Source organism: Leguminivora glycinivorella, chromosome 1 (genome assembly GCF_023078275.1).
Source record: "Leguminivora glycinivorella isolate SPB_JAAS2020 chromosome 1, LegGlyc_1.1, whole genome shotgun sequence".
In the NCBI taxonomy this organism is placed as follows: domain Eukaryota; kingdom Metazoa; phylum Arthropoda; class Insecta; order Lepidoptera; family Tortricidae; genus Leguminivora; species Leguminivora glycinivorella.
In genome coordinates this window covers 10963536-10981281 of record NC_062971.1, presented here as the reverse complement: position 1 = coordinate 10981281, position 17746 = coordinate 10963536, and the positions used below count along the sequence as shown (strand labels likewise).

General features: G+C 34.8%; 1 protein-coding gene across 2 annotated transcripts; it reads right to left on the bottom strand.

The window, feature by feature from the left end:
• Positions 1-572: 572 nt before the first annotated feature.
• On the bottom strand, positions 573-15775 carry LOC125230675 (vesicle-associated membrane protein 2-like). Of its 2 annotated transcripts, XR_007177546.1 has the most exons (8): positions 15403-15775; positions 8588-8708; positions 6115-6193; positions 5917-5996; positions 5688-5739; positions 5510-5613; positions 4583-4619; positions 573-3581 (listed from the first exon to the last, which is right to left on the bottom strand). XR_007177546.1 is itself a non-coding variant. In XM_048135920.1 (7 exons), coding segments are annotated over exons 1-6 (342 nt in total). In that variant the 5' UTR covers positions 15405-15775; the 3' UTR covers positions 573-3581; positions 4583-4611. The 2 variants fall into 2 exon arrangements, 1 of the variants encoding a protein (XP_047991877.1); XM_048135920.1 differs by lacking the exon at positions 5510-5613.
• Between the last annotated feature and the right edge of the window lie 1971 nt (positions 15776-17746).

The following is a 17746-nucleotide window of genomic DNA, read 5'->3' as shown; positions in this document are numbered from 1 at the left end:
CAGTTATTCTTTGATCCAGGTTTAACGTTTTCAACAGGTAGTAATTTTATTTTATTTATTATTTAATCAATAATAATTATTCATATTTATCGCATCCATGATCTTATGAATAAAGATGTTGGTAGTGGTTAGGTACAAATAAGAGGCACAATTATTTATAATAATATTCTAACATAATAATTAATTTTGGTTTATTTATTTAAGCAATAATAATACATAGGTACATAACTTATTATGCTATGTATACACCGTGAATTACAATACGTAAATATTTACCAATTATTTTCCTGATGGGTTCATTCAATTGTTTGAGATTATTTTTGATAAGTATATCAACGTTTAACAGTTACAGTTATAACATGTAAATAGATACATTTTTATAAGAAATAAGTTTTTATTACAAACATATTATCATAAAGCAAAGATAAAATGATGTTAATATTCCTTCATAAAATTTCGTTAAAATTACAATTTAATATTTGTTAACATAAGCATCTACTTATAATAATTATCCAAGATAAATTGCATTATTTACGCAAAATGCAAGATAAATTAAGTATGGTACGTAAGTAAGTTCACCAATTTGGCAAGCTAGCGGCTGCGCTGGAAGTAGCGCCCTCATTGATGTTAAATTTCTATTAGGGATTTTAACGTAGGTTGCACATTTTGTTGCTGTCGCATGTCGCAATAAACGGCTAAGAGTCAGCTTAGCTTAGCCGATCATACATTATTATTTCCTTTATTTATTTATTATTAGTAAGAATTGTTTAAGTATAAAACACAAGAAGAAAATACATAATACATACTTAGTATTATTGTTTACAATATTCTCATTAAAACAGATTAATAATCATCATCAAAAATTATTAAATATCATAAAAATTAAGATACACATTTATTAGGTAGGTTAAATACCTACTTGTTTAAAAAGTAACGTGTTTACCCTTTAGTCAATATTTTAAATATCTTAGTGACTACACTAGTCCCATCACACGTTGAAATTTAATATAAATCCACTTATCATGAATGAAAGCTTCTGTTTACGAAAATCTCATTATCTTCACAATCTGACACATGTATTTTAAATATATAGGTACCTACTTAGTTCATTAATTCCAATACATACCTACTTACGTGTATCTTATTACAGTTTCAGACCCCTACATAGTCAACACAAAATAGACCCATGTCTCTAAAAAGTTCATCAAAAATGCATCTATTTAAAATTTTCTCATGATTAGTGGGTTTACATAATTTTACACTAGGTATGCGTTTCAGTGTTCTCAAATTAAGTTACCTGTGGTCATATTTGTAGCAGACTAAAATACGTGTATTGTGTAGGTATTCAATAATTACCTTTTATAATAATTTCTTGCTCATTGTTAATTTTTGGTTTAAATAATCAAATCACTCAATGATTGATAGTCGCGTAAATATTTTCACTATTTTTATTTTATTTAGCATGTTATTATTAAGATCTTAATGTTATATGACCACAAATAATGTAGGAATACCCAACACCAGTGAAGAGGTATGTTTTATTATGATGTATAGCAGCATGTTACTGTTTATAAACACTTGCCAACTATTCTCAGAACATTTTTCACTAATGGAATATTCTTATATTAAAGTATAATATAAATCTATTAATAACATATATCTGGTGTATTTTTTACCTTACCTTACAGTGATTTTTATAATTTCCATTTTCGAATTATTATTAAAACCACCCAATTTATAGACCATTAATTAAGTAGAGATGTTTTACTTTTTTTTTATGGTAATAAGTGTTTACAGTAGGTACAACTGTTTGATGAATAATATTTGGTGTTTTATATATTCTTAATAAAATAATTCGAAATTGGAGGTCAGACAGTAGATGTAACAATTTCAGTAGGCTATGAATACTAGATCTAAAAACGACTCAACACGACGTGCATATGCGTACCTATTCTTGTACAATTTCCTTTTCTATGGCTCGTTTTTGCCCGTCTCAATTCTTATGGCTCAGAAGAATGAGACCAGCACAAACCCTGCGTAGTTTTATATAGGTATGTATGTAATAGAAATACTGGCGCGATATCGAGCCAACCGTGGACCCAGTAGAACGATGCCGGTTCACAGGGTTGACACAATATTAAGGCCTTTATACCGGGCCACAATAGTGTCTAAATCTAAAAACTAATTCATTGTTACCCATACATGGCTTATTATAAATTTTCTATTTTTTTGGAACTCGACTTAATTTAAGTACTAATGACTGGTTTAAATCCAACACTGGCCAATTTTCCCAATGGATAAACATTATCTTTATTAACTTTAACTCACTTTTAGCCTATGTGTGGTTACAATAAAAACACCTAATTATAGTGAAACTTTTTACACTTTCTAACTACAAAGCTGTTTTTACATACAATACACACAGAAAAAGATATAAGATACATATCTGTTACAACATGTGGTTATGTATAAGTATTTAAAAAATATTGGCCAGTCACGATTACAAGAGATCGTAAGAATGAACATTATTTTTTTAGTCTAATTCTATTTATTACAAACAACAACATGAATATTATAAATTTTCGTTTCAAATAGAAATCACCGCCAATAAGTACGTTAAGTTAGGTACTTAGTTTAAACAGCTACAAAAACGTCGGTAATCTGACTAAGAACTAAGCGAATAAGCAAACCATTCTAAGTCGATCTTTTTTCACATCCATTAAGTTACCCAATTCAAAAGTATTATATATTTGCGTATACAGAAGCAGTAAAATGATTCTAAAATGTTAATGTTAATATTTATTTAAGTACTATTGTTCCGACTAGTTAGGTACTTAATTTTAAAAGGAAAGTGGACTAGAACGGCAATGTCAGCTGCGGCTAATATTCTATGTGAGATCAATATCCATATTCAACGTTTAAAAAGTTTACGAAATTCCATACTTAGTTTACGAGATAGAAACATATTCATATAGACATTTTATCAAAGAGCAACAGTTAAATTATTCTAAATTGAAAATATAAATTTATAAACTCCGGTACAAAATAAATGCAATCCATAATAACGATTAGGTGCTCATTAAAAAATTTGGTCCGAATGAAAAGAAAATAAAAGTCTAATATGGTTAAAATTTCTCTTAGGTCGATCTCATTGATCAGATATTCAATGTTGGAAATTGGAGATATGGTCGTTTTCAATAAGCCTTAGGTTGTGTATAGCGTTTAGCAAATTACAGTTGTTATTCTAAGGTAAACATTTTCAATAACGAAAACTCATCTAAAAATACTTTTCTTAAAGTCATGAACAGTGATAGTGATGTGAAGAAAATACAGTTTAGGTACTATAAACTTTTTCCTTTAGGCCCGCTGCACACTAAGGGAACGTGAATACGAATAGAAACTGGACTTAAGTTAACGCCGCACCAGACTTCACCAGAGTGCACCCGGCCTAGTGGTTTATAAATAGTTTTATGTTAGGAAAATTGATATTGGGTACATTGTAGACGGTGCTGATTTAACTCGACGACAGGTTAAAACAATGGTGAAATTAGGCTGTCCAGATGATGGAATTCGGTAGAGATCTTCTGAAAAAGGAAAAATTTATATAATTTTAGAACACGGTGATAATGTATAATAAAACTAAATAATTGGTATGGTGTTATTTCAGGTTTTTGTAGCTAAACATAAACAGCAAAGTGCTACGCCGTAGCTACGATTATATATGTAGGTATTCAAATAAATAAAGCTCGCGGGAAAAAATACTATGTGTATGAGGGCAACACATGTGATACGCGCTTAAAATGTCATCTTGAAATAACCTTGAAATAAATGGTAAAAAACTTAATAAAAATATTTTTTATAATCATAATTATATTCATAATCATTTTGTTCGTAAAGCCAATTTACATGTCAGTCAATGGTATGTACAATAAAATAATAATAATAGTCCTTATAGCTGAGGTGGCCAATAAAGAGTATTCTATCTATCTATCTGCTATCTGGCTATTCGTACCCTAGGTTAGGCTTTTTATATGATAATTTTTTTTATTGTTTTGTGAGAAAGTCAGAGGTTTTAACTATAGTTTTTCGTAAGAATTTATATTTGTATTATAAATATCAATCATTTGATAGCTAAGACTTAAAACAAATAAAGTAAGAATATTCGGCTTACATCGATAAGCATAATGTTAAATATTTTTTGTCCATATTCGGCCCATTTAACGACAGCGAACTCATGTAGTCAATCGATTTTAGTTACAGCTTGGGCTGTTGCGGGCGGTCACCCATACACCTTTGCACAGCGATTATTGTTTTGTAATGTAATAAAACTTATATGAAATAAAGAGAATATTTACATCGTAAGCATACTTCAAATAAATGCCCTTAGAATGAGTACAAAAAATAAAAAAAATACAATAAGTTTTATAAATTAAAACATGTATTTTAATCTTCAAGTGGATAAACATAAGCTTACAAGATGTATAAAGGATTAAGGACCTACCTTATAATTTATTCCTAAATGCTACCTATGCATTAAGTAGGTACCTATATAAAATATGACTGTATAGTTAGAAGTACTCACCTCGGCCATCTATCCTCCATTTCCGATGTTTACAGACCTAGAAAAAGAGTTTAGGTAAGTTAAATTATCGTACCTTTAAACCACGCTTAAGTATTGAAAATGATAATGTACTTATATAAAAACAGAGTGTCCATGTTGGTGTTTCACGATAAATAAGTAAACGGTCAACATTGGTGCATTGATTGACATGACAAACTAATGATAAAAAATTACATTAAATACAATATTATTTATAGCTAATGTATAGTCAATAAGATACGCAGTTTAAATATAATTTAATTTTTCAATGACTGAAATATTATGTGTAAAGTTTGTGTATAAAGTACCTATAATATATTATGATTATTGTCACAAAAGCATATAGTCGGGGTACACCTTGGGAAAGCATTGCATTCTTGGAGAGAAGAATAAAGCAATTGGTTTTATTGGCAAACATTTTGTTCAAGAACTTTCTTTAGTGTATAATATAATACGAAATATAGAGCAGTCTTAGAGGCAACAACAAGACGAACGCAAAACAAAGCACCGTTGTTTACTATTCAAATTCATTACTTTTTATTAATATGTACTTAAAATGCACATGGCACATAACAAAGTTCGTCGTGTTAATTCCAATTAAGTAGGTGTATTGAAATACGGAAACATATTCGATTCCCTGCTGTTGGTGTTTTTCACTTCACGATTTTTCTTGAATTTTAAATGATTTAGATTTAAGTATTGTGACCTTTGTATTTTAACGCTAAGCGACCTAAGCACCTACTAGGACCTAGCCACAATATAAATTTGAATAGCAAACTAACCATGTACATATGTATATATAGAAGATATCGAAATAGTATTCATCAGAAACATATTTTACGAAATGACACACAGATAAAGCCAACACTTAGGTATCATTAATTCAACAACGACAAGACGCCCACTTACCAAACTAGGCTCAGTTTTAACGCAATAAAATAACGTTATATTATAAATATTATAACAAGTTACTTCTAAATGAAACTGCTCCAAAGTTGTTCACACACAGTTAGCTGAAAATGTTGAAAAATGAAGATTAGTCTAATACAGTGATGTACCGTAGACCCGGAGTTGGCAGGGAACTTACCAATGATCAGAGCCAGGATAACGATTCCGATCACGGCCGCGATTATCATCATCTGAAATCAAGTAGTCATGTCTTAACGACGTTTCGGTATACAGGAACAACGTAGATAATCGGTCCTTTTTAATCCGTTACAGACTAAAACACAATCTACGAGTAAAAATGTTACTGCTGACTGAATCTTATTCTTATAGCCGAGCCGAAAAAAAAGACGGAACGTATATAAATATACCTTTAAATTTTGCAACCAGAATTTGCTTTTCAGCTTCCCGGCCTGTTGCTCAAATTGTGATGCTCCATGCTGGAGTGCGTCTGAAATTTAAAAAAAACGGAGTTCGCATGAAAAGGGCAATAACACCATTCATAATTAGTGTACCATAATTCAACAAAATCAAAATATGAAATAATAGTCTTCGGTATTGTCCATTACCTGCTCTATCATCAAGCTCCGAGAGCTTTGAATCGCGCTCCAGCACCTTTTCGACGTTTGTTTTCATGATGTCCACCACCTGAAATTAGCAAATCTCATTAAAGCTATTTTTAACGTGTGATATCTAGTCATAGTCTTGGTATTTAAAATGCCACAATGTGTCGATTTCTATGCATAGATCTCACATTGTTGCTTATTATTAGGCTATTGGCATTGGTACCGTGCATCTGAGAGTAACGCTGATTGTTACAAAAACACGTCATCTTATAATGAGAAGTCGATTGTTCAACTTGAAATCAGAAATCAGAAGCATTTATTGCAAAACATATATTACATACATAAGTGGGTACATAATAATGACGCCCGTCTGGGGGCCTTTGGAACTAACTTGGCACTATATAATCTTATATGGAAAAGCCCATAAAATAAGGACCGTATGAGTCGTGCACGTTTCCAGCAATAATTTTTAAAAAAAAACCGCCGCCTTTGTGTTCTGGTGAAAGCTACTTGCGAATGTTGGATTGTGTAGAAATGTGTAAGTATTTTTTAAAACTGCTTATAATGCTTTAATTATTTGATGGCAACACAAATGAATATACGTATATCGTAAAGGTTTGAGGAGTTTCCTCAATTCCTCATGAATCTGATTATAAGAAATCGAAGCTTGACAAAATTTGACTTGAAAACTCAATATGCATGCTTAACAAACATAACTAAATAAATGTCGCTGTTCTGAACTTATGTTCTTAAGCATTTAAATGCATGCTATTCTTATAAAAATACCAAAGTCACTATAAGTGTGCCGTTAAGATTTAGGAGTTCCATTCTGATCTTCATCAGCAGTTCCACTTCCACTGCACCAAATGTCACTGTTCTGGACGTAAGTGCATGCTGTTCTTATAAAAATACCAAAGTCACTATAATTGTGCCGTTCAGATTTGAGGAGTTCGGTTCTGACCATCATCAGCAGTTCCACTGCACCAAACGTCACTGTTCTGGACGGAAGTGCATGCTGTTCTTATAAAAATATCAAAGTCACTATAAGTGTGCTCTTCAGATTTGAGGAGTTCGGTTCTGACCATCATCAGCAGTTCCACTGCACCAAATGTCACTGTTCTGGACGTAAGTGCATGCTGTTCTTATAAAAATACCAAAGTCACTATAAGCGTGCCGTTCAGGTTTGAGTAGTTCCGTTCTGACCATCATCAGCAGTTCCACTGCACCAAATGTCACTGTTCTGGACGTAAGTGCATGCTGTTCTTATAAAAATACCAAAGTCACTATAAGCGTGCCGTTCAGATATGAGGAGTTCCGTTTTGACCATCATCAGCAGTTCCACTACACCAAATGTCACTGTTCCGTACGTAAATGTGCATGCTGTTCCTTAAAAAACACAAAAATCACCATATGTATGCCTTCCTATGGCAAGGATTAAGTGGATGTTTTCGCTTGAAAGCGACACAAATAAGCTCTGACGTAAACAAATAACCTGTTGGGTTGAAATCAAGAGTGAACAGGCATCTTCTGGGCGAGCTCACTCTATCGTAGGCCACGTCTTTGCCTTTAGCTAGTCTGTGGTCAAGAGTAAGCCCATTTACAATTTAAAATAATTTTTAAGAAAAAAAACCGCCTTCCTTTGGGGTTCTGGTGATAAATAATTTTAAATGTTGGATTATGTTATCAATTCGTCTGTATATTTTTTAATGTTTGTTATTCGATATCTCCGTAATTTCTGAACTAATTTTGAAATTTGGATGATTCTGAAGTACTTACAGATGAGAATGATTATCAGAACGGAACTCTAACCAGGGGCGGCTTACTCTTCATCAGCAGTTCCACTGCACCAAATGTCACTGTTCTGGACGTAAGTGCATGCTGTTCTTATAAAAATACCAAAGTCACTATAAGTGTGCCGTTCAGATTTGAGGAGTTCCGTTCTGACCATCATTAGCAGTTCCACTGCACCAAATGTCACTGTTCTGGACGTAAGTGCATGCTGTTCTTATAAAAATACCAAAGTCACTATAAGTGTGCCGTTCAGATTTGAGGAGTTCCATTCTGACCATCATCAGGAGTTCCACTGCACCAAATGTCACTGTTCCGTACGTAAATGTGCATGCTGTTCCTTTAAAAACACAAAAATCACCATATGTATGCCTTTCAGATTTGAGGAGTTCCCTCGATTTTTCCAGGATCCCACCACCAGAACTGGGTTCTGAGAAAAATAGAACCAATATGTATGCATATACATTCAATAAAAATAAAAAAAAATTCAAAATCGGTCCAGTAACGACGGAGATATCGAGAAACAAACATTAAAAAAAAATACAGATGAATTGAGAACCCCTTCCTTTGAGATTTGGAAGGCGGTTAAAAAAGACGATTTTTCATATCCGTTCCAGCTATGAAAGTATGAATTATGTCGACTATAACATCGATGATATAACTAGTATTAAATAAGCTAATGAGTTACCTCGTCAACTTGCGCCTGTGTCTGCTGGAGGCGGCGCTGCGCGGCGATCTGCTGGGGCGTCTTGGGTCCGCCCACAGGCATGTCGCCGTCGCCGGCAGGCGCCAGTCCGCCCTCGGTCGCCCTGTAATATACACCGACACATAACATAACTAGCTCGCTTATTGACAACCCTTTATTCGCTAAGCATGTCTATGAGCTCGTATAATTTGAACCCGAGTCATCAGAGGTCGGAATTGAAGTGGAGCGCCAGTTCTAAGCTTAGCAACCGAAAATTTCAGTTTTTGCTAATTACACCACGCACCTCCAACACCTCTGGTGTTTCGGGTGTCCATGGGCGGCGGTGATCGCTTACCATCAGGCGACCTGTCTGCTCGTTTGCCTCCTATCCCAAAAAAAAAAAAAAAAACTGTTGCCGAGTAAAAAGTACACGAAAATCCTTACACCAGTTTTTCGAGTATTGCGATTATACAACCTTCTTTTATTGATTTCTGTTAACTTAAAGGGAAGGTTCTTTATTTCAAATACAGTTAATTTCTTTAAGGGCCACTTGCACCACCCTCTTAACTCAAGGTTAGTGGGCTGTCAACAGTCATATTCCATATAAAATGGTGGATTAACCTCGGGTTAACACTCCATTTACGGCAGTAAAAGTGACCCTAAGAAACTAGTAGTGCCTTAACTCTTACTGATTTACTGAGTTATTAAAAAAATAAATTTAATGACTGAACAAAAGTGTATCTAGGCATGACTACTTATATACTACATATTTCGTAATGATATTTATTTTGACATTATCGTCAGATACCTACTTGACACTAACTTTTGTGTTACTCTTAGGGTTCTCTCACATTTCATAATTCATTTAATAGGTATGAAATCGAAATATTTTTTTATTCGACATTAACAAAAAGCGATAAACCATCTCTGTTCCCTATTAATGACCCAACGACGTGTTTTCGTTCTCCAAAATAAAAACAAGATATAAATGAATAAAATTTTCTTAAAAATTGTTATTAATAGATCTCTCTCAATTGCTTAGGTACTCTTGATGTAAATTGCAAAAAAATATTGTCTCTAAAAATAAAACTATGATAATAATCTCCTAAGTTCTATATGAATGGCGAGGTTTACTGGGGTTCTATTTCCGTACAATCTGTAAAACCATCACATAAAATTTCCTTTTAGTGGAAGGAAATAAAAGCTCCGTCGGGATCATGGGCGAGAACAGAACCGTGATATAAGAGTGAGATAAGACACATATTAGAACTTCAGTGAATTGTTCCGATGGAGGTGAGATGTTTGTTTACAAAGAAGGACATATATAACATCCTATTCAGTTACTATCACTATAAGGTTATTTTTATTAAAATAAGACATTTATGAGCTATTGACACTCGAAAGACGATTCCGATCTGAAAATGCCGCTTTGAACGAGATGCATAACAAGCTTCAAAGCTTTGTTCGACATCAATGTAAAACATTTTGCAACACTTTGTGCTTTGTTTTTATAAACCACAGAGCCGAAGTCCGATTCAGGTGTAACAAATTGTTACAGCGTTATATCACGTACCTGCTACCTATACTATACCTACCTATGCTTTTTATATTCTGTGATATTATTTTGATACGATCTTATAAGATCGTTCATGCCTTTTTTCCCCATATTTCTGGATTGGTAACATTCTATGTGACTCTGTGACAACATTTGCTTATCGGAAAAGCAATCGCTAATCAGAAATCATGAATACGATCGCTGAGATCGTGTCAAAACTCAAATATATAACAAATTGTTCAATTAGAATCGACATCTCGATATTTTCGTGGAAAAGGATCGCTGAGATTTTTTAAGTTTTGAAAGCAAAAGTAACTTTCACTAAAATAATAATATTAACAACAGTCGCACATGCAATCGCATTTTTATTTGATGTACTGTGTTTGGGTAGTTTATTTAAAAATAACGGGTAAAAGGTTAATAGTTATATGTATGTATATTGCTAACTCAATTTATGATTAAACCAGACCAATTAGTTTAAATGGATTAGAGTTTAGAACCCACCGTTGGAGTAGTCAGCTACTGCCTAAGTACCAATTCGAAATGCATTACATTCGTGACCTTTGCAAAGCCATGTCGCCCTCGGGTCTCACGTGTCCTAGGCTCCTCAGTAAATGTCCCCAAGCTCACAGTGTCATGTGATATTTGTCTATATGAGAAGACGCCAATATTTGCCTACTTATCTTAGAGGATTTCAACTGTTTGCTTGGTTACATTTCTTAAAAGTATATTTTTTATATAAAATTGCTACTAAATATACAGCGCCTGAAACTTTCTGGGTCGAAAAGGGTTCAGTCTTCATGGAAATATATGGATCAGCCTACACGTGGCTGTCTTTTATAGGCTTAAATGAAAAGTAGGTATAATGTTTACAATAAACAGTGCCTAGATTTTGTATATTTTAATCCCCTTATTCATAAACGTTCTCTAAAGTTATCGAGCCGATAAAGTTCGTTTGTTCCTTTCCGACGTATTGATAGAATGTGATATACGTATATAGTATTTTATGCAAATGGCGTTTAAGTGAGGTCAAAAAAGACGAGTGGCGTGAGTAACAATTTGAGGCGAAGCCGAAAATTGTTAATAAAGACGCCACGAGTATTTTTTGACTCAGTTAAACACCGTTGCATAGAATACTTTTTCTACGACCATGCACTTACTTTTTAATAGTTTTCTAGAATAACTTTCGTGAAATTCGCACTATTTCCTGTATTTTGACTTTTCGGCCTCCCCTCTGTTCCTGCACTCACCCTGACGCTCGCACTCCCCCGCGCCGCTGCCAGCCCCCGGCGCCCCGCACCCCCTTAAAGGCTTCCTAACAATGCTTTAAGAGCTATATCGTATGCGTGGGTGCGCGGGGCGCCGGGCGGGGGCGGGCATCTTTTATGTAGGGTTTTAACGATCTATGCATCGACACGGTAAATGACGAATAACATCACGGGTGTAGAAAAAGTATTATAATGGTGTGATAGAAAGGGACAAACGAACTTTATGGACTTGATAACTTTAGTGAACGTTTATGAATAAGGGGGTAACTGTATTAAGCATGATTTGTTAGCCTTCATGGACGTGTTATGTTTTATGTTTTTCCAGTTACTGACTTAAGTATAAAATGTAAATACCTACTGAGGGTAACAAATTGGAACGTTTCCGAGAAAATATTTCGATGGCAAAGAATTAAATATGCATTGCATCTGTACTTAATTAAATTTAACTGACTTTTTTTATTCTATTGCTACCGTAGTATATTCATATCCACCACCATGTGGGATATACATACATATAGCTTAGAAGAGAGATACATAAAGCAAGTCTCTGACAGTTACATTATCACCTAGTGCGGGTTTAATCACGATTACGAAACTGTGTTTATTCCTATAATTTAGGCAATGATGTTTGTTGGGATAAATTATTACCAGACCCTCTAGCACAACTTGCCTTGTTGCGCGCGAGTCTACTTGAAGTCGCGCTTGATGTATGGACTCGCGCGCGACAAGGCAAGTTGTGCTAAAGCGTCTGATGTTACATATGTGCTAGGTATTACCTATAATGTGAAATAATTAGTATACCTATTTTATAATTACCATGGAAACTTTAACGTTGATTTATTAAACCTACCATAAATAATAAAACACTTAGGTGGCCATTATCCCAAGTACTACCCCCGCATAGAATGATCTAACTACCCCCAGCGTTTCTAGTTACCGTAACAAAGGATGTATTTTTATTACTTTATACTGTACAAATTGTAAATAGCCTCCCACGCGCCGTGAAAATATCAGAGTTTATTCAGATAGGATCTCGCAGATTAGCACGTACGCTTCAAATGGTATTTACTCCAAGGTCCTAACAATTAACCATGCTCCGTATGTTGTACAAATGTCAAAATAATACCTACGGGTGCTTTTACAACAATGTTTTATGACGTGAGCGTGTAGCGAATTATGGTAATTAGAGCAGCGTGGGTGTTAGTTTAGTTGAAGACTAAGTAATTTTAGTTAAAAGCCAGAGGACATTAAGTCGTAAACAATTTTTTCATCACATTTATTTCTCTGACTTTATTTTGTATAAGCATTTCTGTACTCTGACTTTCATATCATAGTCACAACACCAGACCATATGGGTAATAGTAAAATTAAAGAGCGCATTATGCGAAATTCAGAGAGGTGGTGGAGTAAAAATCAAAATCATATTTATTATAAAGTCTAGACTTTATTCCCTGTTTCACTCTACTTTAGCCCTTTTAAACCATCCAATCCTCGCGTGGGTGCGTTTCCACTGTTTCCACATGCTTCTTTCTTAATTCCCGGCCGCGGCGCCCGCCCGCCAATTATTCCCCATCTCTACGTCATCACGTGAATCACGTCACATCTCATCTGGTGACCTTGCATTTATCCTTTTGTTAACGAAACTTAACACTTAAGACTGCCGCGTTTCTGCAGCGCGTCGACCATGTTTGCAAAGGCGCGCACAGATGGCTTCGATGCTGTGTGGCGCAAGAAAACTGCCTCTTTGCTTGACAGAGTGCGCGGCAGTAGCAACATCATTCTAAACATGATAGCAAATGAGCTGGATTGTCCTCTGTTATGGGCAATGAGTCAGAGGACGAAGTCACTGTTCATCATTAATTATTAAATATTATTTTAATTTTTACTAACATAAATAGTAAGCGATTTTACTAACACATTTCTTGGACCACTTGTTGTCTGAATTGAATAAATAAATAAAATTAAATTAAATTAATTAAGTTTCATGTGTTCTGCCTACCCCTTTATGGGATACAGGCGGGATTGTATGTTGTATGTAAATTAAACTTAGTGCTGTAGTGTAGGTATAGGCGATGAAGTTTTTGTTACACTAAAATGCTTTACTCTTTTCTATCAAATGGGGTAGGTACTTTTGTAATAGGTTTTGAATACAAGTTTAGGTATTATATACGTAAATATACGACTATCATAATTTTCATTCTTGACTACCTAGATACTAAATACTTACTCGTATTTATTCAATCTTCAGAATCATTAAAATCTTTTTTTTTGTTTAACAGTTATGGACAAGTGAAGAAGCTTCAATACGGAGGTATGTCTTTTTTCTTTCGCTTAATACCTAAGTACATGTATTGTATGAATGAGCACTTTACAATATTAATAGTGCTAGTAGTTTTAATTTTTAAGAGCTGTGCCCTTTTCGGGTGATATGGGCAATCTTCAGCTCGTCCGGTTCTCTGCCAACTCTGTAATGACATGGTGTCATATTAGGACCTTTTCTTTTATTTTAGGATTAAATAGATGTCACGAGGTGTCGAGGTGTCGAGGGCTTAAAATGAAAACATTCCAAGTACAATGTACTTCTGTGCACTAGGACTTCATTTTTGAACATTTTTTGCATGGTTGGAAATTGAACTTCTGCTAAAGAAAGTGCATACAAATGTGTTTTAGTTTACAACAGAACTGTTCTACAATAGATCATAGATCTCATCTGTGAACTTCGCGAACGTCATGCGGGCCTTATCTTATTATACAGATCGTGCGTAGGCGGGACTTAATTCAATTAACCGGGATAAAAGTGTGGATAAATATCTATGGTTTTTTTACAGTTTTATTCGGATATACAAAGACTTAAAACGACTTTTAATGTGTATTTTTCCTGTAGGTATCAAGTATTTAATAAATTTCCGTGTAATTTATGAAGTGGCTAAATGCTATGAGGGCATTTTCTAACATGAAATGGAACATATGATCTAACGATGCTACAAAACTTCATTCAGTCAGGCAGCTGCATTAACTGGTTCAATCGATACGCAGTTGATCAACCCCTACTTTCCTGACCCTTATCGCTTTGGATTTACATATTAATCTCTATTCACTCTGGCATTCACTCATAAACTTAAAGCACTTTAAATTATTGGAAGAGTAAACGATTTGCTACAATTAAATAAATATTAATTTAGGTTTGTACCTATTTGTGATATCTTAAATATGTAAGTATTTTATAAGTGCACAGGTGTCTACAATTAAGTGACTCATACTAATCGATATAACATAATTTCAAGAAGTTTAGTTCTTCGTCTAGTCTAGTAGGTGTAAATTATAGTTAGGTAAGTAGTTTGTTAAAAACAATAAAGTTAGGGACCTCTTGGTGCCTAAATACCAGTTAACTGGTCTCAAAAATATAAAGAAAACTCTCTGCAAAGTATATAAATCATTAAAAAACAATGAAACGAGTTGGGAACGTGTGTTCAGTTAATGGGGCTGATTTGGCACGCGAGCTCACTTAGCCTCTGTCGACGGTGCTCGTGGCAACAGTGCTCGTCTTTGGGCACTCTTCCAACAGCTGGCAGCGTTTTGGCAGCCATCTGTTTGCATTGTTCAGCTTGTTTGCAAATAAAAGCCTGCTTCACTTTGAATCGTTTACAAATTCCTATGATAGTTTAGAGGGAAAACAAATTAAATGGAAGGGCTATTTATATTATGTAAACTTGACTACAGGTAAATGTTTTGTTTTAAATTGTGGTTATGAAAATGCTTGTTTCTACACACTAGCCTGGCTCCTAGGAAATAAGATTTAAAGAGGCGAACTTTACACTTGCCTCCTGAATATAGGCAGTTCCACAATCTAGTTGTGGACGGGTCAATAAGAAAAGCACTATTAACGTAGCTAAGGCTAAATAAGCACTATTGACTTTTGTTAACTGTCCTGAAAATACTAATTTAGTATTTCCATCATCATTGATTTAGTCTGTCTGTTAATTAGTGTTACTTACATCTTGCTTGCTTCCGATACTTTTTGACGAAAACTCCTTGAACGGCGACGGTGTTATTGATTGTTCACTCTGTTCAAGCCAACGATGCGAGTTCACTGATGTATTTTAATTATGCGCCGATGCTGTGTCGTCACGACCGACCACCAAATGATAGATTTTATGAATGGAAACCTCGCACTAGATTTTCCTACTAATGTCTCGGGCACTGATCTATTTTTAGTAGTCAGTTTAAAAGGTCATAGAGTCCCTTAATCGCAGTAAATGATATCCGCTGAACACATACAATTATCGACGTACAAATACCCGCTTATTACAGCGGTACTCTTTTATAAAATGCGAATTTTCCGAAAATATATTTAGAAGAGAAACCTTCCACGGCCAGGTTTCCCGATTTGTATGTAAGAGGGCGCGTTAGTTCGCCGTAATATGAAAGCGTTATCTAAAAATATCGTCCCTTTACCGATTATTTTAATATCGGACCCTAAATGCACGGCGAAGAGCTTAAATTCGTTTGACGTAAAAATCAGTAAGTTCGCTTGTGTGGAGGGTCAGAGCGGTCGTGTGAGTAGAGTTGTCGCGCCTGCGCCCCGGAGGTTTCGTCGGCGCTAACAAAAATCAATTCGGTCCGTACGTGGGTGTTACGTAACGAGACATGTTCGTGTCGCCGAGTCTGCCTACAAACAATTGGTATTAATTTAAATAAACTTATTTTATTTTTATAAAAATATAAGTTGGGATTATGATAAATGATAACGCTATTTAGGATGTCTTTGGTGACGGAAAATAATGATTGCAACCCAAGTAATTAGACGAATTTACCATAACGAGCGTTTCTATGGCAAACTTTTCTCTGGGTCTCAGCAGCTTGGCCACACTCCTGATTTTATAGGGTTCAGTAGTACAAAAAGGAAGCGGAAATTAAGTTCCTAATTTATATCTAAAAATGTGCGGTTAAGAACAAGTGTTCAACTACGAACAGACGGACACGATATTATATATAAGGGTTACGTTTAAAGGGAACCCTAAAAACAACGTGTTGATGATATTTTGATAAGACTTTATTTTAATAAACAAAGAAGAAATGTCTTGATCATATTTTTCTCGTTTTGTTTTGTCTGTCTTCCTTGTTAATTCAAATGTTTTACTCCCACGGAGTTGTGAATTTAGCTAGTATTATTTTACTTTATTGTTTTGTTTTTGTATAAGTACCTAAGACAAAAGCTAAAGAGAAAATTCTTGGTAGGGGGTTGGAAGTTCAATTGAATAAGAATAAAAAATTAAGATTAGGATATTCCTACATGTTAAGATTCGAATAAAACAAATAGCTAAGATATTCTTAGAAATATTTAGTGAGATATTATCTCAGTGATATCTCGAAAGTGCTAAGCGAGTTAGTCGGCACTTAAGTTAGATGAGCCAATTGAGGCATTTTGAATAATTAAAAAAACTGGTTTTTATTTCATAAATCATTTAAATTGTTCACAAAATTTTACGAGAATCGGCTGTGTATTACAACCTGTAGAACATAAATTGAGTTAATCCGTAGACCTACGCTAACTTTTCGGTCAACAACCACCAATCAGTAAAGTCCTGGCCATGCCGTGTTTTTTATCTCTTTACTCTATGTCTGCACGGATATGAATAGGTACCGTACCCACTTAGATTGATAGCCGCTACGTGTTCAAGTCGAGATTCGAACCCGCTCGCCTCGACGTGACATTGGTAGGTCATGCACTCGGCGGCTTCCGGCCCAGTTCCGCGAAGACCGACCACTTCCTGTCGGACTTGTTTAGATTGGCGGTTGGAATTGTTTTCACGTCGATCACTTCATATCAATCGAGTTCCGCCGATAAATTATGTTTTGTATGCCGCAAATAAAAAAGATATAAAGTGTTTAGTTATATCTTTAAGTACATGAGACTTTTTTTAGCCTAGTTGGTAGTAATTCACCTATGAAACGGGTCCGAATTCCGGTTATCATCCCCTAAATCATAAGTGTGTTTGTGACTAGTAATTTGATCCTGAGGTTTGGATGTTTTCTATCCTCATACGTTATTAAATGGGAAGATATAATTAATAAGGTACAGCGGGGCATTTCTCGACTGGGGGCAATAGGCTACTTGACCCTTTTTAGGGTTCCGTAGTCAACTAGGAACCCTTATAGTTTCGCCATGTCTGTCTGTCCGTCCGTCCGTCCGTCCGCGGATAATCTCAGTAACCGTTAGCACTAGAAAGCTGAAATTTGGTAACAATATGTATGTCGCAGTAAGATAGATAAAACCGTTATATAGTTATAACCCTAGGAATATGATTATACGTCGTAACATAGTTAAACGAAAGCGAT

What these genes read in the sequence shown, in the direction of transcription:
- LOC125230675 (XM_048135920.1), bottom strand. An exon ending in CACAGGCGCAAGTTGACGAG is followed by an intron (nt 6,194 to 8,587) that starts GTAACTCATTAG and finishes TGCTAATTTCAG; the next exon opens with GTGGTGGACATCATGAAAAC. An exon ending in TCTGGTTGCAAAATTTAAAG is followed by an intron (nt 5,740 to 5,916) that starts GTATATTTATAT and finishes ACTTGATTTCAG; the next exon opens with ATGATGATAATCGCGGCCGT.